The sequence below is a fragment of the Struthio camelus genome, chromosome 2, assembly GCF_040807025.1.
Source record: "Struthio camelus isolate bStrCam1 chromosome 2, bStrCam1.hap1, whole genome shotgun sequence".
Lineage (NCBI taxonomy): Eukaryota > Metazoa > Chordata > Aves > Struthioniformes > Struthionidae > Struthio > Struthio camelus.
This window is the reverse complement of record NC_090943.1, coordinates 59,896,714-59,920,844: the sequence shown is the minus strand read 5'-3', so window position 1 is coordinate 59,920,844 and position 24,131 is coordinate 59,896,714. Positions and strand designations below refer to the sequence as shown.

Below are 24,131 nucleotides of genomic sequence, written 5' to 3'. Positions count from 1 at the left end.
ACACCCTCACTAGAAGAATCATATTCCTTGAGTTTTAAAAACCTTGGTCCAATTCTATCTTAGCTGACTGCATAGACTTCTGAATAAAGTTCTCTAGGGTTACGCAGGTATAGCTGTGATCGGTCAACACATATAGGACGAAAAAACATTTGGCATGTCTAGATATCTAAAAGCCAATTGTGAAACCTATCCATCAGACCAGTTATAAACTGCTGGTCTCAGTCAGTAATTTCCATAACACGTTCAAGAAGTAGTACTTAGCACTTACTGGATGGCTTATCTTTCCCTTGGGTTCTGCAATCTTGCCCTATTTACACTGCTTTATGTACAAACTTCTGTGTTCGCAGCCTTTATTTAACTCTGCAAACCAAAGGACTTCATCTTTCTGTTCTTAAAACAAACAAACAAACAAACAAACAAGGCCCAAAATGCCCAAATGCCAAATAACATTGTGAAAACAAGAAAGGCCAGTATAGATACATATATCTGGAGGAATATTATTCAAAGTGTCTAAGTGCCGCTGATTTCTGAGTTAAGTGCTAACTGCTATAGAAAAAACTATTAGTTGTCTTTCTGCCTTTTTATATGCCCAGGATACCTTTAAAATCTGCCTCTTCCCAGCTGAAATCTCTCAGTGAAGAGAAGGACAAAGCAAGGAGACAGTACAAAGTATACGCTTCTTGCAGCAGAGTTTATCACTTTTGACGAGAAGACTGCAGCTGAACTCTGTTCAGAAAGACAGTATTTATAACGGAGAAGAGGCAGGGCCTGTTTCAAACACTGCTGGGTTAACATGGCAACACCTCCTCAAGAAGCAGGCCTATGTCCAGTTAGCTCACAGTGTGGGCTAAATGATCTTAGGTTTGCACCTCCCTGAGTGGTCCTGTGGCCTGGAACCAAAAAGCATCTTCACAAACACAGCCTCCAAAACCAGGAGTCTATCAATCCTGCCTGTGAAGTGAAACGAAGGACAAGCCAAACTTCCTATTGGAAACTGGGACAGCCATTGCCTAATGCTTAACCAATGGACCGCAGTGGGAGACAGAAGAGCTGTAAGATCTGAGGCACTCTCTTCCTGCTAATGTCAGCCTAGAAACAGTCTAATGCAAGCATCACTGTCAACATGGTGCTCCACTGCTGGGAGCGATAATATAAAAAATAGTTCAGAGACCACTGCTAGTTTCGAGCAACACCTTGTTCTTCCACTGTGACCTTATATGAGAGGTGATGGTGCTCATAACCATTTAGTTGTTCTTGATCTTCTGCCCAGTGTAAGTCAAAGCAAAAGGGGAATGGTTTACAAGAACAGATGTACATGCGCTATTTGCAATTCAGAAGGGGCCTAAACTGCCTTCCATTTTAAAAAAAAAGGATCTCTGAGGGGTGCCAGTGAGATTGGTTAGACAAAGAAAAACACCATAGGAAACCCATGTGTCAGTGTTTCTCTGACACAATGAAATCCCACAAGGGATCAAACGAAGCCCAGGGCTGGCAGCCCACGGTTCACTGAACCACATCTTAAACTGTCAAAGGGAAAACAACTCCCAAAGACAGAGAGATCTGGAGGGAGAGAGAAAAATAAAGAGCTCACAGTGCGCTCTCGGAATTTTTGATAAAAGCAGAGATCAGCAATTTGTCTGTTTCCACACATACACAGTAAACTGAAGAGCCTGATATCTCTACCGGCCTTGCCACACAGAAGTAGAGACACTGTCAGAAGGAGAAAAGAAAGAGTGCATTCACCACTTCCTTTTTAAGGCTTATAGTAGGTATAGAAAGGCAGCTTAGTTCTTGGTGGGCACTGCAGTTTCCAAGCACAATGCTGCTTGAGGTATAGAAAGATTACACATGTTATTCTTCAAAAGAGACCAAGGAGAGGAGGCCTGGATTAAGTATAGATCTTCTCCCCATTCTTTTCACGTACACAGAGAGGCATACAAACATTACATTCAAAGTACTGAGAACAGGACATTTTAATAATTGTACCTGATCACCCCTTTTTCAGAGCCTGCTGTTGTATTTACACTTACTCCCTCTCTTCCTTCTCCCAGTCTGCTTCTCATTTCTTCCCAACAGCAGCAATAATATTTACATGTAGTCTAGTCTAAACTGACAGCCTTTGTGCTTTGCATCTCCATTTCTGTCTGACTGTGAAAGGATTGCACCGTTCTGCCTAAAATGTCCTTACCATTCCAGGTGATTTTCAACAAAGGCAGACATGGGGCTGATCTGTACAGTGTAAGTGTCATTGGCGGAATACTCAAACAGCCCATAATAGGGATTGAAGAGCTCCTGAGAGAGTAGGAAGAAGAATTCTCGGGACGGGCCACTGTAGTCCAACCTGGAAAGGAACAGGATATAAAATGAGTCCAACTCCTATTTAAGTGAATTCGCTGATTTTTGCCTACATTGGCTGCTGTCTAACACCCACTCCTGTGCAGTCAGGCATTTCAAACATGTTATATCTCCTCTCACAAAATTTGGACCTGGTTGATGGGACCGAGTGCACCCTCAGCAAGTTTGCTGATGATAAAAACTGGGAGGAGTGGCTGATACCTCAGAGGGCTGTGCTGCCATTCAGAGGGACTTGACAGGCTGGGGAGGTGGGCAGAGAGGAACCTCGTGGTGTTCAATAAAGGGAAGTGCAGCATCCTGCACCTGAGGAGGAATAACCCCCCTGCACCAGTACAGGCTGGGGGCTGACCTGCTGGAAAGCAGTTCTCCAGAGAAGGACCTGGGGTCTTGGTGGACAATACCATGGGCCAGCAATGTGCCTTTGTGGCAAAGAAGGCCAGTGGTATCCCGGATTGCATTAGGCAGAGCATTGCCAGCGGGTCAAGGGAGGTGACCCTTCCCCTCTACTTAGCCCTAGTGAAGCCATATCTGGACTGCTGGGTCCAATTCTGGGCTCCCCAGTACAAGAGGGAGATGGAGACTCTTTATTTCCGTGGTGCCCAGTGATCGGATGGGAGGCAACAGGCACAAACTGAAACACAGGAAGGTCCACAGGAAGGTCCTGGTCCTGTTCAGACAGGAAAGTCTGAACATAAGAGAAAACTTTTTTCCTGTGAGGGTGACAGAGCACTGAAACAGGCTGCCTAGAGAGCTTGTGGGGTTTCGATCCTTGGAGATATCCAAAAGCTGTCTGGACAGAGTCCTGGGCAACCTGCTCTAGGTGATCCTGCTTGAGCAGGAGGGTTGGACAAGATGATCAAGTCCCATACAAACTCAACCGTTCTGTGATTCTGTGAAAGTGGAGGTACAAAGCTCAGCCTTGCCTTAGCTGGATGCTAATCTGAGGGCGAAAGCTCTTCCCACTTTTTGCTTTTCAGTGAGTGGGTTTGAACTGCATATCAACACCTGGCTTCACAGACTGGACAACCCAGATAGAGGAGTAGAAATGCCTCTTTTTCTCCTGCGCTGAGATGTAACCAAAGATACAGTCTAGCCCCAAGAATACTTTCTTACAGTGTATTATCTACAGCTTAATGCTTAGCAAGACCAAGTCCCATCAGAACTATGCCTTTTCAGATGAACTCATTTGTTCCAGCCAAACTCTTCTAGTCTTTTGATCGTTTTAAATATGTGTGGTATACCTTAAGTTGTGCTTTGCTGCTCGTTTGCATGATTTTACTCTGTAGAGAGTCACCTTCTTTTCCTTTCTTTTTTAAATCTCAACTTTTAAATCAAGCTGTTTCCAATTGTCTCAACTTAAAAAAAAATCAAAAAAGCTCATGAATACATTAATCCCAATCGTGATGGATTTATTAAAAACAGATCATCCTATAATAATGGTAGGTAAGTTTTTCAATTTAATATAAATCTCTATGTAGCAATAGGAATGAATGATTTGTAGCCATATATCACATGTGCCAAACAGTTTCTGAGGCAGGCACTACTTCTATTTTACAAATACAAAGTAAGTGGAAAACTCTACAGCTGGATCAGAACGCGCTGCGTAAAGTTATGGAAGCGTAATCGCCAGCAGCCGAACAATTCATTTGTGCAACTAGAAAGAAGATAAAGGGCAGGGTGGTACATCTTTTTCTGGTGTACATTTGGAGATTTGGTTCTTTTAGCAGCTTTAACCCTAGAAGCATGTGGTGAGGCTAAAGCCACAGTAGCAAAAGAAGATGGTAATAAACCCATTGGAACCACTATTGTAAAACATGTAACAAAGTTAGCTCAATGGACATTAACATGCTAGGATAAGACTCACGATGGCTAGAGTAAAGAAGTACAAACACCACTTGTCTGTATTCAAAAACCGCCAAGGAGAGACTAGATATTAAATTTCTAGGCAACACAATAAACCCTTCATAGTTCATTTTGGCTTTGAAGCATGGTGGAAGCTGTGGCCATTCAGCATCATGTGGCCACAGAGCACTGTCTCTTCTTTTCAATAGGGAATTGCTATCTTGAAGTCCCTCCAGCAGAATCTGTACTATCATGAAACAGCAGAAACCCTGGAGGAATGTGTCTTCAGATGTAAATGAATCAGTGAAGAATGAATGAAATTGCAAATCACACTGGTTTGTAACTTCTCCTGAGGATACTGTAACACGCATAGCAAAAGCTATTAGAGATGCGGGGAAAACAACGGGACTTTGGCTAGTGTTAGCATACTAGAACGCCACTCCAAAACACAAACTGAGCTACACTGCATGTTTACGCCTTACCTGTGAGCTAGTGGCAAAACTAGTTGTAAAAGACCACCTTTATTAGATGATATTGAATCCATGGAGTATAAAAAGTAGAGTTAAGAAATCCCCTTTTACTTACGTCACTGGGAGCAACTCTCATTGAGAATGATGACTTTTATTTTTCACTGCGCCTAACATGTCTCCTCAGCTCTGCAGAAGCTCTTCCCTTGACATGCTACTTTAGAGCTGACAGTGTCAGTGGCTGCTGGGCCCTCTGACAGCTGACCCAGAGTTTTACTGCTCTAGTACCTTTGGAACTGAAACTATTTCACCACTCCAAAATCCTATCCCTGTTTTTTTTTTTTTAAGAAGCTTTAAATACAAAGCTATTGAAAGAGGATTTCAAGGCTTTGTCACATGAAACACTGGAAATAAGCAGAATGGTCTTTCCATTATAAAAGCACATGGATTAAGCCTCAATTACAATATAGCTCTTGAGGTGAGCAAAGGATGACTTTGAAAGGTTGTTTAGCTATAAAAACAATAGGTCAGTGGCTAACTTAGACATATATGAATGGCTCTTGGGTTTGCAAGATCAGCAGAAAGTCTCCTGAGAAAAGGCCTCTCTGAGAGACTTCTATTGCTTTCAGCTTCCAGTTGGGTGAATTAAACTGCAAGGACTGATTTTTTAACAGCATTCATGCTTCCCACTTCAGCCAGAAACAAGAAGTCCACATATGGATAACAAATGATCATCAGATGGCATGCAAAAAAGATCAATTTTAAAGAGGTATAGTAATAAAATGGATAAAGGCCTGGCTCTAATTTTAGTCCTGAGAATGACTCCGTGTATAACTCCGTGTATCACGGGTCTGTAGTTTGGTTTCACCCTTCGTCCAATAAAAATATCTAGGGAACCAGGATGACATCAGATTTAACCACTTAAAGGGTCACTTTGAGGCATCTAGATGGAAGGTGCTGTAGGAACATGAAGCATTTTTGCTATTTGGATTTTTAACAGACGTTTGAGCTAATTGAGATGGATCACTTACTCAGAGGTAAAACAAAAACTAAAACAAAGAAACAACACATAACAAGAGAGGCTCAGTTCTGACCAGTCCTTGCCAGGTTTTGTAACGTAACAGCTACTTCACAACCGATAATAGTTAGCAGCTCCCTACCCTTCCTCTCCAACAAATGTGACGTAGAGTTTGTTCCGCTGGAGCTCCTTGCGTGAATAGGCCATTACCTGGTTGAAGGTGCCTTCGAGCAAGTGATCTCGTCGTATAATTAACCTGCAAAGGGAGGCAGAAATAGAGATCTAAGGATAGAGTATTGTATGAGTAGGTGAAATTGAAGGTAAACAAGAGCTGGTGAAGAGAAAGATTCATTCTCAGAGAAGTTCATAAATTTGTGTCCACTGGTGCAAAAGCTAGCTGATCATTAAGGGTTTTCAGCGAGTTGCTTCATTCTGCTTCTCTATATGCCTCGCAGGTGAATTTCTTCACAACGCTGTGATTAGGTTCAAAGGGTAGCTGTACTGCTAAAAGGCTCTCTGAAACACCCGCTATATATAGAAATCAGCTCTGTAGAGGGGGCTGAGTCTCCAGCGTGTATGAAGTGACACTGACCTGGGATTGGCCCCAAACCCTCCCTGGATTTAATCCAGTGAATGTCCATGGAATTACTGCTTCTGTAGCAGGGTAAGCAAAGGGAGTATCAGCCTCTGTTTACATAACACATCTCTCACTCCCCTGCCAGCCTCTAAAACAACTTAATGAATAGTGCATTTAAACACTACCTGTGCAAGAAATTCTGGTTGTTCATATGTCATGGACATTTTAAGACAGACCTTTTGGAATGTACTTTATGTCTACCTTGGATCCACTTAGCAGGACTCTGAAAAGGGACAACCAATGGCTAGGACTCCCCAGCTCTGTAGGAATATTTTGCTGATGACGTTTGCCTGGAATAAATTGCCTAGTTTCAGGCTTTTTTTTTCCCCCACAACAGATGTGATTTGGTAGGAAGCCAGTCTGATGCATACATTCAACCAGATGCCCAAGAAATACCTTAGAAACATACAGTCCTTTAGCCAATGAGGATAACTAGCACAAGCACAAGTAGGTACAGAGTCACAAGCCAACTACCAGGCTGTCTGGAAAGCAAACTCAAAACACTGCCTCAGAGACAGATCCCCAGAACACATGAACAGAGGCAGAAGTTGGTAGTTATCCAGGAGGGCTACCAACACAAAGAGCTACTGAAAGTCAAACCCGTATGGACAAGCTAAAATCCGTAGAGTCAGACTGTGGTCCTGAATTACACTGATAGGTAGATTCTGAGAATTTGGAGTTACTTCATCATTACAATGATGTGGCTGGTAGTAATGTCTAGTTCATTACCATGGAGATTTTTCTAAATGGATTATTTTCCCACTAGGAAATTATAGGTAGGAATAGCAACATCTCTGTTAAACAGGAAGCCTCATGCAGGCCACTCTTTTGCAGGATATACTAAGGTCTTATCTCTTCCTGATGATTCATTTATGAACTGCACTCTCCGGTGTGTTTCCCACTTCCTATCAGTGATTCATGGGCAATGATAAAAGACCAAGTTATGCCGTATTAGACTATTTGAAAGACTTGTCATAGTACTCACTTAATTTTACCTGGACCTTGCCCATATCCTTTGGCTTCAAGTTTTCGATAGAAATTACGTAGCTTGGCTTCGAAGTCCCTCCTGTATGGAGAGGGTGCCCTTGCACTAGCTCGCTGTAGTCCTGGTGGAAAAAAGAACAGCTTCCTAAAGTGTAAGGGGGCTTTCCATCATTCCAAATCATGCAGCTGTTGTTTCCACACGCTACTGGCTATCAAATGTAACAGGAACTTTCTACAGGCATACAAAGGATTTTTGTGCACAAATTATTTTATGTTCTACCTGACATTATTGGAGTTGTTCCTATAATTCAGTGATTCCGATGACTTCCAGGGGCTATATCTGCTTACTAATGGCATGGTTAAGCTGGCTTTATGCGTGCCCTTCCGCTGCTTGAGCCTTCAACTATGATTGATTTGAATGGAAATTCAGGGATCAGAAAGGCATGAGAAAGACTGATGTGCATAACTCCCGGTGATGGTCACTGCTATTCAGTTTTCTCTCCCTTTTGCACTTTTAAGAGATCTCTCTCCTCTGTATTGTATAGGAGATCTCATTACTTGACAGGATTAAACCTCTGGAGCTCAAAGCAATGCTTCTATCTTGAGGCCAGCGCCATAGCCAAGCTGGGAATCGGGTTTCCCAGAGTTAATCTGACTCTATGTTAAACACTTCCAGCCATCAACACAAAAACCCTTTGTGGCTTTGAGAAGGACTTCTGTCAGGAAGAAATGCTACATTTTCCTATTACGATTCACACATACAGCAGATTTTCAGCAATTTGGGACCTGTTTTGTTTTGAAGTCTGCATTCTCAAGGTAGCTGATTAATCCTTTTGTATAAACAAGTGTCATGCCATAAAGGGTCAAAGAATGGATCCATGAAATCCCTTTTCCCTATCTTATTAGAGAAGACAATAAAAACAAGCTCTTTTATAAGAAATCTGGCAGAAAATCCTCCATAGGAAGGCAAAAAAAAAAAAGAAAAAGAAAAATCACATGTAGTGGGAGCACAGTCTTGGTTGCCAGGAGGGAAGGACATTATTAATCGTCTCTGCCAGTAAAACAGAAAGGTGTATTTACATGCTGTGCAAAGAGAATCCCCTGTGACACCTTTTTTCTTCTGTTGGATATTTTTCCCCATGACGTAAGAAAATGGTTCTCATTGGCCGTGTAACCAGCAGCAGAAATAAAGAACCAGATAGTATGTCTGAAATTAGTATTTGTCCTTCTCATCTTTTCACAAGAGGTAAAAGCTCCTGCAGTTCTTTTAGCACCCTCCTAACTCACACCCTGGTCAAATACTTCAATTTTGGTCTTGCAGGAGACTTATTTCTGACCTATCCTGCTGTAGAGGAGGTGAGTGTATTTACAATGGCGTTCAAACTCAGTAGCAACTATAGGACTTTCTCACAAAACGCTGCTGTCCAGTGGACAAGGGTTCAGTTTTTTAACTTCTGCACATCAAAAAAAATCAAAACAAAAAACCTCCCCAATTTTCTAAGCCACCTTTGAGATCGGGACATCTCTTGCCCATAAACTTTGTTCAAAACCAGATAATTTAAATGGACTTTTAAAAAGCTCAGCCAAAAATGGAATTCTTAAGATCGCGTTTCTACCCATTCTCTCAAAATGGCCACTGGACACAGTCATGCAGTGAGGCTGCAGGAGGGGTTATGTATCTTGGCAAAAGGGAGGCATTTTCTCCTCCAATTTCTATAGCATAAACAATAACTACAGAGACATATCACAGCTGGAAATAACCTTCTCAGACAGCACGTCTTTTTGGAAAATAGGTTTCCTGTCAAGCCTAAGTTAATGGGCTCAACACAGGAGGTCAGACTAGATATCAAGATGATTCCCTCAGATCTTAAAATAGATGAGTTTTGGGAAGAAGTAAAGTCTTTAGAACACAGCGTGTAGGAGAGTTAACTTCATTGGAGTATTTTATAGGAGTTAACTTTACTGAAAGTAGTATGATATACCTGTGCTCTGGAAGTTGCTCTTTGTTCCTGTCACCTAATGTCAGTACCCATTAACAGGTTTCCATGTCAGTGAGTTATGTCTGAAGAACACCATCTTCCTCTTATCCTAATCCTTCACGACTATTTGAAAAGCAGGACAAAACTTTCCTCTGTAAGGACAATTCCTGAATCTGAATCTCTGTCGTCCAGCGATTTTAACATTTCAACAAACATATGACAACAATGGCAACTGATCTAGCACAAAACAGTTTGGGTCAGATTCAGAGTTGGCACTGAAATCAGCAGAGTGATAATTTACGTTGGCTCTCAATTTGTCCTCTTGTAATTATTAGGTGGAATAATACCACAAATGCCAAATTTTATATTATCTTCCCCTCCCCCCTACCTGGAGAATTTTGAGGTGATGAGCAGGGTGAACAGCGAGGAGAGAAACTGTAACCAGGATGGAAGGCAGCCTGCAGTGGTATGTAGGACATAATATCCTCTTCAAAAAGGCTGTGCGGAAAAATGATAGAGAGAGGTTTGGTTCACATTCATCACATGAAGGAATATACAAATGCCGTTTGATGCAAGCCTGCTGTAGTGATAAGTTTGGGTAGATCTCTGAATTCATGGATTAACAAAACCCACAAATTTCCTAAATCAGGCATGGTCACCAGCAACAAAGAAGAACAAAGTGAATTGTGTTAGACGATTCATGCTAAGGCAGTGCCTCAGTTTGCTGATAGAGAGTTAAGACCTGAGAACATGTGGTAAACAGAGACAACTTCAGCATGTTGGAAATGAGTAAAAAGGAGTCACACATCTGTCTTTCAGCTTGTTTTTTTTGTCATATATTTTCATATAGGCACTTGCACAGCAGTTTGACAATTCATATGAAAGTGGTGGAAATAAGTTGCAAAGTTCTTGCATTAGATAGTGCTGCACTGAATGTTTTCTATGTAAGCCCAAGGCAACAAAAAAGTCCTTATCTGTGTTAAAAGAAGCAGCTATGGCCCAATGACCAAGTACCTCTAGTCCCAATAATGTTAAAGCCTTATCTACATTACTCCAAAAGCACTTACTGTACTGTACTTCAGGGTTTCATCACTGTGACATGGCCCAGCTTGTATGGGCAATGCAGCAGTGGTAGAACTAGCAGTTTCACGAACAGTTATGTTCTTTACTTGCATAGAGAAAGAAAAGATTTTTTCCTCTTTTTTGAAAATAGGAAACAAGAATGTTTCTGTTAAAAGGAAACACTTTGATCTGATCCTTCTTCATCTGGTACTTGATAGTAACAGCTATACTGATCAAGTTGCTGTCTGGTGATGGAGTTCACTGCACCACTGGAGGCTACCTTCCAGAAAGTAAGATTTGACTGACGTACTTTGGTGGAATTATTTTGCGTGGCTATCAGTAACAATGAAATCCTATTCTAATTACAAATGACCTGGAAGATTTAAGAAAATCTTTTCAATTCTATTGAGAAAGAGTCAGCCAGATTGTTTGGCACCATAGGTAACGATATTAAGCTTCTGGTCAAATTGATTACCTTAAGAGAATTACTAAATCTGCATCACAGGACAACTTTTCAAGCCCATGTGTACCCTCTGTCCGAATGTAATGGATCTTCTCCCTGAAACATAAATTATATTATTGACAAGAGGAGAAAGGAAAAAAAAAAAAGAAGAAGAAAACACGCCATTACCAAGGCATGAACTACGGATAAAGTTGTTATCCTTTAGTATTTTGCCAGGTCCCCTTTCCCACCTTACAAAAATGGCAAATATCCTAACTGCCCCGATTAATTCTCTAATCTCATTAAAGAAACTTGTAAAAAAGATATTTATAAATAGATATTATACTGTACTATAAATAGATATTTATATCACTCCATTTCCTGACCCTAAAGCAAGAGATTTATATCATAGTTTAGAAAACACATGTAGTGGGAAAAACAGAAGGATTCCTAGTCCTCAGAGCTCATGTGTAGCACTATAGCTTATGTTATGGACAAACAGACTTTCCCTCAGTTAAGGCTACAACTCACACACCACTTCTCTTTAATAGCTTCACATAATATCGCTTTCTTTATCTCTGTCAGTCCTAGTTGGCAAATGATAACTCTAACAAATACTTGATATCAATAGGTCACAGAGAGGTTATATAACAAATGCACAAAATTATATACTTTGTCATATAATGAATGGTAACAAGAGTGGGAAGCATAGGATAGGATTCTACCAGCAGGTAGGACCACGCAAGATACGGAGCTACACTCCAGTCTATCATTGTGCGTTTCAAACAAGAGAGTATCCAAAAATATTTACTCTAATATCAAGTCAGAAGTTTCTACCTCAAGTCAAGCATGTGCTTTAGGACCTTGCTGGGTGGGGCTACAATGCTTTGCAGAATCAAGCCCTGGTAAAAGATGGACATTCTTTTCCTAGGAGTTTGCGTAAGACCAACAAGCCCACTTCAAAAAGGCTGCTGAACAGGCATCAGATGGTAGCTTTGGATCACTCCTGACCTAAGCTATAATCAAAGCAATGACCTGGAGGTGAGGGGCTCAATATCCTGTTACAAATCTCATTACGCACTGGCTAAGCTGTCTAGTCCCTATCACTAGTCAATTTTGTTCTCTGCTCCAAAGGAGATAAAAGCATCATCTGTTCTCTGAGGAATGAGAATTCAAATTACAGCTGTTAAAAAAAAAAATAGTCTGGAATAATTTGATGGTGAAGATAAAAAATTCTCAGTTACAGAAATCTTGAATACTGGAAGCATTTTTCGTTCTCTCTCCCTAATTTTATTTGCATGTATTCATTCCCCCAGGAAGCAAGTCTAATCCTTACACCCAAAGAACTCTTTGTCTGGCCCTCATGGGTAAATGACGAGCCAGGAGGGCTATCAGCAGAAAATACACCAGAGAAACTTGAAGGTTCTTCTCCTTCCCTCCTTTAGCTCCTCTCCCGCCCTGCCCCACAACCCGCAGCTGTACTTTTTACTGCACAGCACATACTAAATGCTTGGGTCAAAGTCTTAGCTGGTACACACTGGCACTGCTAACTGAGACTGACTAACACCAGTTCAGTTTCTAGGCCCCAAAAATTAATTTAACCTTCGGAATTGCAATGCATTCAAAATTGCACTGGATTTTGGTTGCATGTTTTTTCTTTTTTTTCCTTTAACCTACTAGGTTAAAAACCGTTAGAGAGGTGAAGATATAATTTGATTATTTTGGAAAGGACTGTTATTAAGTCATCAGTGAGGAAGAGTGAAGACGAGCAAAACCTACTTCATAATATTCCTATCTCTTTACAAAATCAAGGGTGACTATGCTCATGGCATAGCTGTAAATCCAGTCATGAAGTAAAATCCTGGTTCCACTGAAGTAACTGGCAGTTTTGCTGTTGAATTCCACTGAGCTACAATTTTAGCCCTATCTTCTGAAAAGCAAAGTGATAATTACAGGTGAAGCCTGGTTATCCATGGAGGTTCTGCTATTCAGCAATATTTAGAGTGGATATTAGATTTGTCATTATTTGCCCATAGTTACTTGGATTCTTCTTACTTCTTGGGTGTCCATAGAAAACAAGTGTAATAACTACATAGGTTCTGGTGGTCCATACCTGCTCTTTAATGGTGACAGTTTTATCTGGGGCCTGAGTTCATCCTTTTTATTACAGCAACTAGAATTTGTTTTTTCCACTAGAAAAGTCATTCTCAGAACTTGGTTTCAGCAGTTTGGAAGAAGGAGTACCTGAGCGCATGGTTTCTGGCCAAGCTGGGTTGACGCTCCTGCAGCATCTCAAAAATGTTGGGTTGGCGTAGAAACGCAACAATCTTGTCATTGTAAGCTGGAAAAGGAAAAAAAAAAAACACAGAGGCTTTCTTTACCATCGAGGGGCCCCTCTGGACTTCATGATGACTATGCTGGGGTACACTGACAGCATCGCTAGCGAAGCACAGGGCAACATGAAGCACTGGATGTGAGTCTTAGAAAGCATCTTTGTGAGCACTGCTTCAAAAATAAAATACAAAGCTGACTTACCCAAAGGTAATGTCTCATGGTGGTGCTGGTTTCGAATAGCTGTTACAAGACTATTGCCTGGTCTGGCCAGGAGAGTAACCCCTCTGTTCCGTGAGACTTCGGAGGCCTACAACAGGGGAGGTAAGGAGAAGAATGACAAAGCTGGACCATCAGCAGTGCATTAGTCAGTAAAAAAGGTTTCTGATCTATACTCCTGTGACTTTCAGAATGGTCCATGAGGCTGACTGACTGAAGGACAGAAAGCTTGCACGAAATTATAGCTTTATGCTTCAGCCAGCTTAAAAAAGACAGCTAATGCTGTGCTTCCAAATGGAGGGATGCAATTATCCATAGCTATTACACCTCTTCTATACTGCTGTGAAGGCAACAGAATCCAGAAGTAAATGCAGGTTACTACAGGGCTTATGGTGATTGAATTCTCTGGTTCAATGAAGTAAAATTTCTGTAATATAAAATATCTTGTTCCAGCTTGACTCCGTTTACTTCAAGGATTTTATAGTAATATTAATGTGAAAAAAAAAAAAAACAAAGACCTGCAACATGTTCACTCAACATTGCTGAAGGGAAATTTAGTATTAGAATGACATGGGAAAGATATACCTGCGTAGATGACAGGAAAGAAAAGGTCTATATTATCCCAAAGGCGGGGGGGGGGGGGTTGCCTAACTTGCATTTATTAGAAATAGTTGAAGTGTATACACTGAAAAAAGAACATGATCTTAAGAGATGATAAAAAGAGCAGTAAGAAGGAAATTTATGACTACTACTTAACTGAAGAACTTAATTTAAAGAATGCCACTGTCCTAAACACTATCTAGTCAAGGGAATCACATCAGGAAGGGAGATATATTAAACGTTAGGAAAATGTTTAGACAGGAGGATAATTAAAGACATATAACGAGGTCTGGCAACCTATCTTCAGTAAGTCATCACTTGCTGGGTAGCTGTATGCGGACTTACGCAAGCTTAGGGGAACTCACTTCTCTCATATATAGGTTCCTTAAAGATAATGGCCACAGTGAAGCCAATAGAGGTGCGCTGATATAAAATCAGTGCAAGTAAACTCTGTATCAGGACAAGATGTGTACAAACTCCAATTGCCATTCTACTGGGGTGAAGTCTGCTTCTTTCTCACTGAACAAACTGTAGTACTTGGCAACCACTTCAGGAAGAAATTGTCCATACTCCAATATTTTAAATGCTCAGCTTGGCATCCAAGCAAATAGTGCCAATCCATTTTCAGTGCTACAGCCAAATGCCAGGTCTTCCAACTGGACAGAAATGAAAACCGAGAAGCTAAATGTGACTGGCATGTTGCCTTTGGAACACGTAAAGTATAAAATGTTTATATGTAACAAGATACCGGTCAATGCACTTGATACTAGTGAATACACAGGTGAAACAATGAAAAATTCTAACGATTCTAATTAAAAACACTGTAATTGAAAACACAAAACTGCTCTGAAAGTGCTCGGTGAACTTTTTGCACCATCATGCAATTATGATTTCCCTTGCACCCATTTAATGTTGGTATGCATGTGCTGACTCTAAGAGACTTATGCCAGCGTCAGGGAGAACAGAGTCAAGCCTGCAGTATTTAATAGACTGATGTGCTAATCTTGGCCCAACCCTTCGTGCCTTTAAAAACTGGCAGTTTATGACCGAACTTTCAAGGAGGTCATATACAATGTACTAACTGCAGCAGCAACGAATGCCATAGGGACTGGTGCAATTTTAACAACTCCTACATTTTGGTCAAAAGCTGCATAGGTGCAATGAAAACCTTGGCTGTGAAACTAGCCGTCTTCCCTCTCAAATACTCCTTGTCTCGTGTTGCTTAACCCTGTTAAGCAATAGATTTGAGGTATACCCTTTCTACCCTCACTGGCTTCCTCTTCAAGTCTCGTCCCAAAGTCTTTGTAAGACACAAGCCCTTTCTGTGCTGTGCTAAATCTTCTCTCTTCTCTCTTCGTCTCCTTGTCAAATTGCCATGCGCGTACTGACACTGTGAACTGTAGCTCAGGAACAGGCTTAGGCAGCTCTAATCCTGTTACCCCCATCATCCACCATGATGGGCACCATGCAGCCTTTACAGCATCCACGTTGTGCGATGGAAGAAGAACGAAGCTTAGGTGCAAAAGGGACACTATAAGCCATTACCACAGTGGGCATGAAGCCCTTCTGGGAATAGCTGTTTTCTTCTGGACTGCCTGTGGGCAGCTGAAGACCAGGCTCTGGCCCACCTGCATCTGACCGGTTGTGTGGGTATGCTTGGCATTGTGCTAAGGCATAGTGTGTGCTCAGCTCCTCCACTTCCGCTGAGTTCTGGTGATCAGGTGAGGATGTCTCCCCAACCCCTGTGGATGCGGATGATGGGCAAGCCTGTTTTTGAGGACAGACTCTGACTCATGCTTGAGTGACAAAGACAAACCATGGGCCATTGTTTCTACCAAAGACAGACTGCCTAGAAGGTAGGAAGGTGGAAAGGGAGAGCAACAGAGGAGTTACACCCCTCTCTCCCACAAAAATGAGCACCAGCTGGTGTTTCCTTGTCACATGGAAACCACACAGTCCTTCAGCCCAGCCTGGGGCAGAATCCCCCCCTTGCTCACGCAATCCGATATTTTTTTGCTTTTGGTTAGCTTTCCAGTGCCACAAAGTTACGTGCCTGAACACGTTCTCCTGAAGCAGGAAAGTCTGAAAGCAAATGTGGATACAGCTCATAAAGGGAGAGGAAGCCTTCACACTCTCCTTCCCTTCTTCCTTCCTCTGGATTAAAAGTTAAGCTCAACTAGAACGTAAGAATCCAGTTCTGTGTGCAGCTTAGCAGAATAAAACCCATACTCTGGTGGTGTACTTCTCTTCACTACCATCAGTAGGCATCACTAACACTATGTTTGGATTGTGGTCTTTGCAAAATTATACCTCTAAACAATTTTTCTCTGGCAACACAACAAGAAAATTTCTAGCTGTCTAATTAACTTCTACTTTGCTAATATTCCTCGTTCCTATCTTTTAGCTAATATAGTACAATTGATTGCTCCAATTCACTGTTTAATTACAATCACCTTGTCTGCACTGACATTCTAATTGAATTATTTAATTTAAATTAGTACATTATTCTCTAATTGAAAAAAAAAGTGACTCTGCTAATGATTTAGTGACCTAACTCATCTAGCACAGGGCAATCTGACAGATTTATAGACAGGGTTTAACAGCTTTGCCATTGATCCTCGGATGTTGCAACCAGAGTGGCGAGTACAAACCAATAGCCTTTCAATGGCATAACATCCTTCCTGGGTTTTATATCATTGCTGGATTTGAAAGGTTCCTGCCTGTCTGAGTCTTGCTACTTGCTCGTGGTTTTGGTCAGTAAGGAGATTATATACTGCTGCATCCCTGTACCTCTGCATTTCATGCTCTCCAGGCTCTCCTGCCTCTTCATTATGGATGGCTACTTCTTCCTTCTTTTGGTCTTTAAAATCACGGTCATCATATATGGTGACTTCCACTGCAGAAAGAAATTTTCCTAGAGGAAATGGAAAGTGCTCCTCCCCTACTTTGTTTACAGCAGTGGCAGAAGGTATTGAAGCACATACCGCCCTTCCTTTTTTTTTGTAAGGTACTGATGCCAGTACAGCTAGCTCAGCTTTTTTTCAAAAATCAGGTAACCAAGAGCAGCATCAACAACTTTTTATTTGCAAGACTGATGCCTTTACTTGAAGAAAAAGAAAGTGTCTACTGAAGCATCTGTAGCTTTTTTGTCAAATTAACATGTAATACCATTTAATATCAAGAATCTACACAGATGGACATAAAAGCTTTAACAGAGGTCCTTCACTTAAGAGAGTAATTCAACACAGAGAAGAGCACAAATATTAAAGAACAATTTATGAAATGGATACTTTACTTATTGGAAGAGGGAAGTGGAGTACTATTATTTGCACAAATCGTTTTTTTTAAAACACAGCCCACAATACACAGATTAAGGGGGAAAAGAGTATTTTGAGTCTCTGCTTGGCCTGTTAATAGTTGTGGTAAGCCTCGAATAAAAGTCCTTTGAAGCAATAGACAGCCTTCTATAAAACTGTGCATCTGTTATCTCCATTCTCTACTGAAAAGGAATTTTAAATGCCATAAAGAAAACTACCATATTTGAGAAAGCATATCTATATGATCCAATTTCATGATGGAGAGTTAAAAGTATATTTGACAGATGAAAAATGAATTCTTTATTAGTGGTGCAGGGGTATTCTATTCAACACCACAGTTTATATTAGGCAGGAATCAAGGCCACATTTTGATGGCCAAAAGGATTTAGTAGATTAACGGATGTCACAGAAAGGAGTGCAAGAGATCATTGTTCCTTAGCTGAACACCACAATCCACCCACTCCATTACCTCTACTAGGGGAGCTCAGGCACTTGTAGGTGACTAAGACGGAACCTGCTTTTGCTCAAAATATATCCTCCAGAAAAGCACGATTTCTTGATCTGAAAGTACGAAGAAATGGAGACCCAACGCTCACGGAAATCATTAGTTCCTATGGTTAACTGTTCTCACTGAATTTCAACACTGCCTTCTTTTCAGTTGAATTGGCTTGGCTTTCACTTGCAACATTTAGTTCTTGTAATGCCTGTCCTGTCCTAGCTTAAATAGCCCTTTCTATTCATTTTCTAATAATTCCAGATATTTCTTTTGCTTTTTTGTCCACAGTTGAGTACTGAGATCAGTTTCCTAGAACCATAATCACTCCTGCATATGACTCAGCTCAGAGCCATCAGTGAGTATGTGAAGCTGGGGTATTTCTTTTTTCCAGTTTGGGCTCATCTGCCTACGATTTTTATCTGCTATTTCCTCAGCCAATCACTCAGTGTCACAAAGCCCTTGGAAAGTCCACACAACGCTCTGGTGAGTCGTTTTGGCACCTGGGTAGGATGTCAGCTGTGTGTGCAAGGCATGTGTGGGGGTGTTTTGCTTCTCAGCACCCTGGCTCCTTTCTATGATCTCACTGGCACCCACAAGGAATCACGACTACAGATGCACTGTTTCATTCTTCTTCACGCTCATGTGGCACCTGCGTGTAACGCTCAAAGCTGGTGGTTGTCTTTCTTGGTCCTTCATACAGTCCTGGTGATAGATTCAGTCCTGGAGACAGATTCCAGAGGCCACACCACCTGCTCAGCAAAGAAACCAGCTGGACTGCAGACAGCTGACACACGGCCAGGACAAAGCCTTACGTGTGTTCCTACAGACATGATTTATAGGATAGAAGCACACCCAAATGCTCTTGGAAGAAACTGCATGGAACATATGGCTCTTGATAAACAGGTTGAGCAGCAATAGGTTAAATTCCCCTTGAAAATGGTGGGCTTTTAAGCACTGATCTGAAGTCTGTGGAAATCAATGGGAGTCCTTCCAGCGGAGCAGCAGAAGCTCCCTGAAGGGAAGCTAGACAAGGTCTCAGAGCCGGTTCCTGCGTTCACTACAGCCTTGGCCCTGGCCCCCACGAACAGCGAGGGGAAGGTGTCAGCACTCATGGCTAACTACACAGAAGGCCCTGTTGCACTGGAGCCTAGGCTGATCGTGCCAAACTGGTGGACTTGACAAACAAGTTTGCAATTTCCCCTGACAGTCATAACTCTTAAGTATTCAACTCTTTTCACTCCCTTTCCTGTAAATGATGTTGCAAATTGTTCTTTGCCAGCCCTGCTACCAAAATAAAGTGTATTTTTCATGTTAGATTTGCTGAGTCACTTAGCAGCATTTCTGTCCCTGATCAGGTGAAGCAAGCCCTGGGCAACAGGGGCCCAAATCTGAATCATTATGAGGCTGACTTTCACATTCGCGTCACTCCAGTCAGTCACACCAGCAACACTAAACTGCAGGATGTTGCCAGAAGGAAGTTGCTAAGTAGGGGGAAGATGTGATGGAAATAGATTCATTAACATACTTCTGTCTGTGGAAAATATTTTACTGCATTCACCCAAGACGGGGAAAACCCATCCAAGCTGCTTATGCCTGGTCTGCCTTTGGCCCTGAAGTACTGACCTCACATCCTATCCAGCTCCTGATTTCAAGCACCTTTGGCAGTAGGAAGTTTTCAAACTAAACCTGCTACAATAAATTTTAATGCTACCTCCCTTACAAATCCTCGCCCGTATGAATTTGCTACATGAACAATCTGACTGCTGGTACTTTTGCTCCTAATACAGCAATTGGATTTATGCTTCTGTCATCTTGCCCATGCTGCTCAGTGGCGAAAATCATCCCCATGAAATATAGGAAAGCTTGTTTAGCCTGATTTGAAGGCTATGGAGCAAACCTCAGCATGCATTACTGTACTCGCTAGGGAATATTTCTCTTCAGAGCACAATGTCACAGTGGGGAACGAAGAAAGATATGAGGCTGCTAAAGTACCAGGCTATAAAAATAACGAATGGCTTGCCTTTACTAAAACAAGGCCAGGATATTAAGTATGGATTCTTCCTCTGAAATCTATTTTGTCATAATTTCACTTCAGTTATTTAGCTTTAGTATTTATTATTTTATTCTGAAAAGGGTCATAATATAAACCTTCATTATCAGCAAGCTCTCAGATAAACCCTTTAGAAAGAAAAGACCCCTCAATTCCTTTAGACGATAAAAATCCACAAGACAATGTGTTTAAACGCTTCAAAGATAAGAAGTGACTTAAATTCTATAGAAGACTGCTGTCAATAAGAGCTGTAATGATACTATTACTGTTACCTCTCCAGCACTGTAGCTACGAAGTCGCTGAAGATGCTGCCTGTGAGTCAGGTGATTAGGGAGACGACCATTCTGCAGTGGGATCCTGGGATCTATGAAAGTGGTAGCACGACTGTTGTGGTCAACGAAGAAAGACTGTAACACACAAGAAAAATGTCTTTTTGCAAGAAAATAGCCAACATGTGTAAACCACTGTTGACAGGGTGCCTGAAATCCCCTCTTTAGGCACAATCTGTGGATGATATCTGCAAAGACCAGGGCTTTCTCAGACTAAGCGAGAACAGCTCGTGGGAAATATTTGAAGCCATAAGGCAAAAATTCATACATAATAACCATGAGATGAACGTTGACAGAAGAGCATAAAATTATCAGGGAACTCTGCTTCAACCCATGGGATGGTTCCAGAAGTTACCAGCAAAGTGTCATGGAGACAGAGACACTGGGCCAAATTTTGCGGGCACGACAGGTCTAAACTCTGGTTTAAATTTTTATTTGTGAGTCCAATACTGCTCTGGCTCATGTGCGATATTCCACAGAAAGCTGAAGAGTCGCCGCTATGATCTGAAACATTTGTTCTTGAAGCTTTTTTCTGCTTTTAAAACAACTTTCCTTGCTGCTTATGTTGTTTAAACCAAACCCTCAACAATGTTGAGTCAAGAAAGAACCCTGAGTGATCACGTAGCCTGATGTGCTGTGTAAAACAAGTGATCAGCTTGGCTGGCGCTCTTACCTTGCCCTGTTGGTCAGTTTTGATCTCCCAGCCACGAGGAAGCTCCAGTCGGGTATCAGCAAACATATTGATAAAATTTACCAGGTCTCTGTTGTGCTGATAACGCTCAAAATTACGAGCATCCCTACGGATCTTCAGAATCATGTGCTTCAAGCAGGTACTGTTAGTGAAGACTCGGTAGGCACTCTATAAGACGGAAAACAGAGGTGGGAAAAATTAATTCCAGTGTCAAAAGAACATATTTAGTTGTTTCACGGGACATATGTCTAAAGAACTGAAACAAATCCCATTAAAGTCAAGAACAATTTCCATCTCATTTCAATGATTTCAAAGACTACTTTATATGAACTCCTAGAAGTAAGAAATATATTCTAGAAATACAGACATCTCCCACACAATGCACAGTAAGTTTGCAAACTGCCTCCTACCGCACTGCTAAAAGACAGTCAGCTGAGACACCACGCACTCACTATGCTAGTTGTGTTTATTGCATTGCTTTCATAGTTTAAGCAAAACACTGCTTGTGTAACTAGATGATTCCAGAAAGATGGAAGGACAGCTGTGAAAATGCACGCATGCTATAATTCCAATCAAGGTGCTTGTGATAGGATTCATCAACTCTGGAGGACTGCAGTGCAGATATCTACATCTGAGCTTGTCACCTTAGGGTTACTTCATAGTCACAGGACAGAAATGGACACTTAAAATTGTATGTCTTTGGAAGATATAAACAGTTCCCTGGAATTGCATATCTTTTTCTGCACCGACTACAAAGCAGGCCGGATGGATATGTTTTCATGAGTAAGATGAACACCATTTTTGGGGTAGTTCACTGTATTTTACATTAACTATACTCTTGCAGGAACATGCACTGATGCAGAGCTGAGTGAGTTTGTGCTGACCTGGTTGCAGAATAAGGGCCAAAATGAGTTATATTTGTTGCCACAGCGAATGCAGTGATACAGCGCCACAAAATACACGTGATGACAATAACTTTTTCATCCACAGTCTACTCTTTGGACCTTTTACTTCAGGGGAAATGTTCCTTGAGATAGGGTATAAAACTTTACAAAAATCTGTACCCCTTCTGAGCTTTCAACTGGAGAGAAAATGAGTGCATTGGTTCTACTGGTCAGCCCGAAGAATTAAACTAATCACTAAAGCTTTGGTTACACTACACAAAGCATTTCATGCAGTCTCTGTCCTCTGGAGCAATAAAGGGTCACTGAAGCACTTGTGTCTCCAGGGAAGTTAGCACCGCTGTGTATATCTGTCCAGAGAATCTGACCTAACAACTCTGAATTCTCAATTTGTGTGTATTTTTAATCCATTCTAACCCACTACACTGCAATAAAACGTTTACAAGTATTATTTTTATTACGTAAGGATTCATACTGGTAGTAGCACTGAAAAGAGAATACCCCTTGTGGCACAGGGTCCCTAACTATGATATGGTAAATGTTGTGAAATCACAGAGATATGATCTCTGCCTTGAAGATATAACCTAAGTTATAACCCGGAAAAGCTCCATGGTCACAAACTGCTGATGTGCTAGCCTACTCCATAACAGAAGTTATATTTTGATCTACTGTTTCATCAATGACTGACTATCTCTTAGCTGCACCAGGGAAACTAAAAATGTAGTGTAGTTTTAGCTCTCCATAGAAATAAAATATCTGCAAAATGAGAGCCTTTCCATTTAATTCTAACTGCTGGATAATATTTTCCACTCTCAACTTCATTGGCATAATTAATAGTTCTAAATTTTAATAGAAGCTTGTGGTTAAAATGTTACAACCACGTTAAGCCAAAAGTAATGTGGGCAATTATTTCTGTACAAGTGGAATCTGTATGACTATTTGACAGATGTCTAAGTAGATTATTCTGGCTCCCATGTTAGAGACAACTTTGTAAGTTTGAACTGAAAGCATCTCTTGGCTTTTTCTATTTTAGTGAGAAATGAAGCTGAGACTCAGTCTCTTGTGAGCTGTTCATGCACCACTATGGAATCAGTTGCTCCTTTCTCAAGCAACTATGCCAAATGGAAATGATATTGCTTCTAGTTATAAATCATCAAATATCACTCTGTCAATGGAAGACGTGATGTGCACTCCATAACCTACTTCAGGTGAAGTCCGATGAGTTAATATATCCCCTTCCTCTGTAAGGTTTCAGGGGTAACAATCTCTGATTGATAGAGAATTGGAGATGGTCAGCCGGCATCAACCTGCACAGCATCAGAGCCAGAACAGGATGTCTGTCTTCAGCGAAAGACCTGTGCTGAGACAACTCTTAAAGTTTTAATTTCTTTTCCTTTCAAAGAGAAAGGCTAGCCTATCCAGGAAAGGAAGATTTTCCAAAGATTCAGAAGTCGTGTGTATGCCTAGCTGAACTACCTCCAAGATACAGAAAACTAGGACTGAACTTTGGTAACTGCATCTCCCTGTGAGATTTCCCTAACTGCTGTCTTCTGGTTGACCTACCATTAAACTTTTTCCACTGCACATGAGGTTTGCAAGAAAACATGCAGATTTGATGCATTTAAGGAAAAAAAAATCTGTGTTTTTGAGGACTCATTTTGATTCTTTTTTTTCCCAAAATAGTCACACTGTCTCAAATGATTATTTCCTGACAGATTATGCCCACCTGCTTCTTGGAAGTGTGAACTGTAGGAGTCAATAAGAAGTGTGCCCTCTCTCTACTTCCCTGAGATTTGGTAGCATCTGAATAAGACTTCTCAGGAAGATGGCTCCAAAGGCAATAACATCACACTTTGCAGCAAAAAAAAAAAAAAAAGCAGAATCAATCAAGCACAAACCAAGGTTTCCTGCATATTCTGGAAGGATAATATTAATGAGGCAAGAGCTTCTTCTATGCCAGGGAATTCCCTGTATGAAGTAGAATCTCAGCAAAAGTTTCTTTGGAGCAGCCTGCTTGTGCTGTGCTCAACCTTATCTGGTGCTAAGAAAGGATGACTGAGCCCTAAGTCCGGAAATTTAAATCCACTGTTCATTCTCACAGAAGGCCTGGGGCTCAGCCTTTGGATTTAGAAAGCAATAGCATGAGAGAGCAAATTGTAATTACTCACATAGTTTGCATGCAGCACAGTGAAGAACTCAGGATTGGTGATGAACTTTACAGCTGGAGACTGCAGCAACAAGGTGATTTTTTGAGAATTCACAGGAGAAAGGGAACCTTCCCTCCTAATTTCTGGAAAAAAATGAAGCAAAATCTTATTAACATAGCAGACAACATAGTATATTATTTAACTTCTATTGCATGATCACAGACGTAACTGTATAGGAAGGTCACCACTCTGCCCAATGCACC

At 41.2% G+C, this 24,131-nt stretch overlaps 1 protein-coding gene across 8 annotated transcripts in view; it reads right to left on the bottom strand.

Annotated features, from left to right (window-relative positions):
* Nucleotides 1-24,131, bottom strand: part of HECW1 (HECT, C2 and WW domain containing E3 ubiquitin protein ligase 1) — a 308,997-nt gene that overhangs the window by 36,722 nt on the left and 248,144 nt on the right. For all 8 annotated transcript variants that reach the window (XM_068935996.1, XM_068935991.1, XM_068935998.1 and 5 more), the window contains 10 exons: nucleotides 23,890-24,011; nucleotides 20,802-20,987; nucleotides 20,072-20,206; nucleotides 13,322-13,427; nucleotides 13,031-13,127; nucleotides 10,820-10,903; nucleotides 9,671-9,780; nucleotides 7,305-7,425; nucleotides 5,825-5,938; nucleotides 2,189-2,341 (listed from right to left, as the gene is read on the bottom strand). In XM_068935996.1, coding sequence (XP_068792097.1) covers nucleotides 2,189-2,341; nucleotides 5,825-5,938; nucleotides 7,305-7,425; nucleotides 9,671-9,780; nucleotides 10,820-10,903; nucleotides 13,031-13,127; nucleotides 13,322-13,427; nucleotides 20,072-20,206; nucleotides 20,802-20,987; nucleotides 23,890-24,011 — 1,228 coding nt within the window. The remainder of the gene's footprint in view (nucleotides 1-2,188; nucleotides 2,342-5,824; nucleotides 5,939-7,304; nucleotides 7,426-9,670; nucleotides 9,781-10,819; nucleotides 10,904-13,030; nucleotides 13,128-13,321; nucleotides 13,428-20,071; nucleotides 20,207-20,801; nucleotides 20,988-23,889; nucleotides 24,012-24,131) is intronic.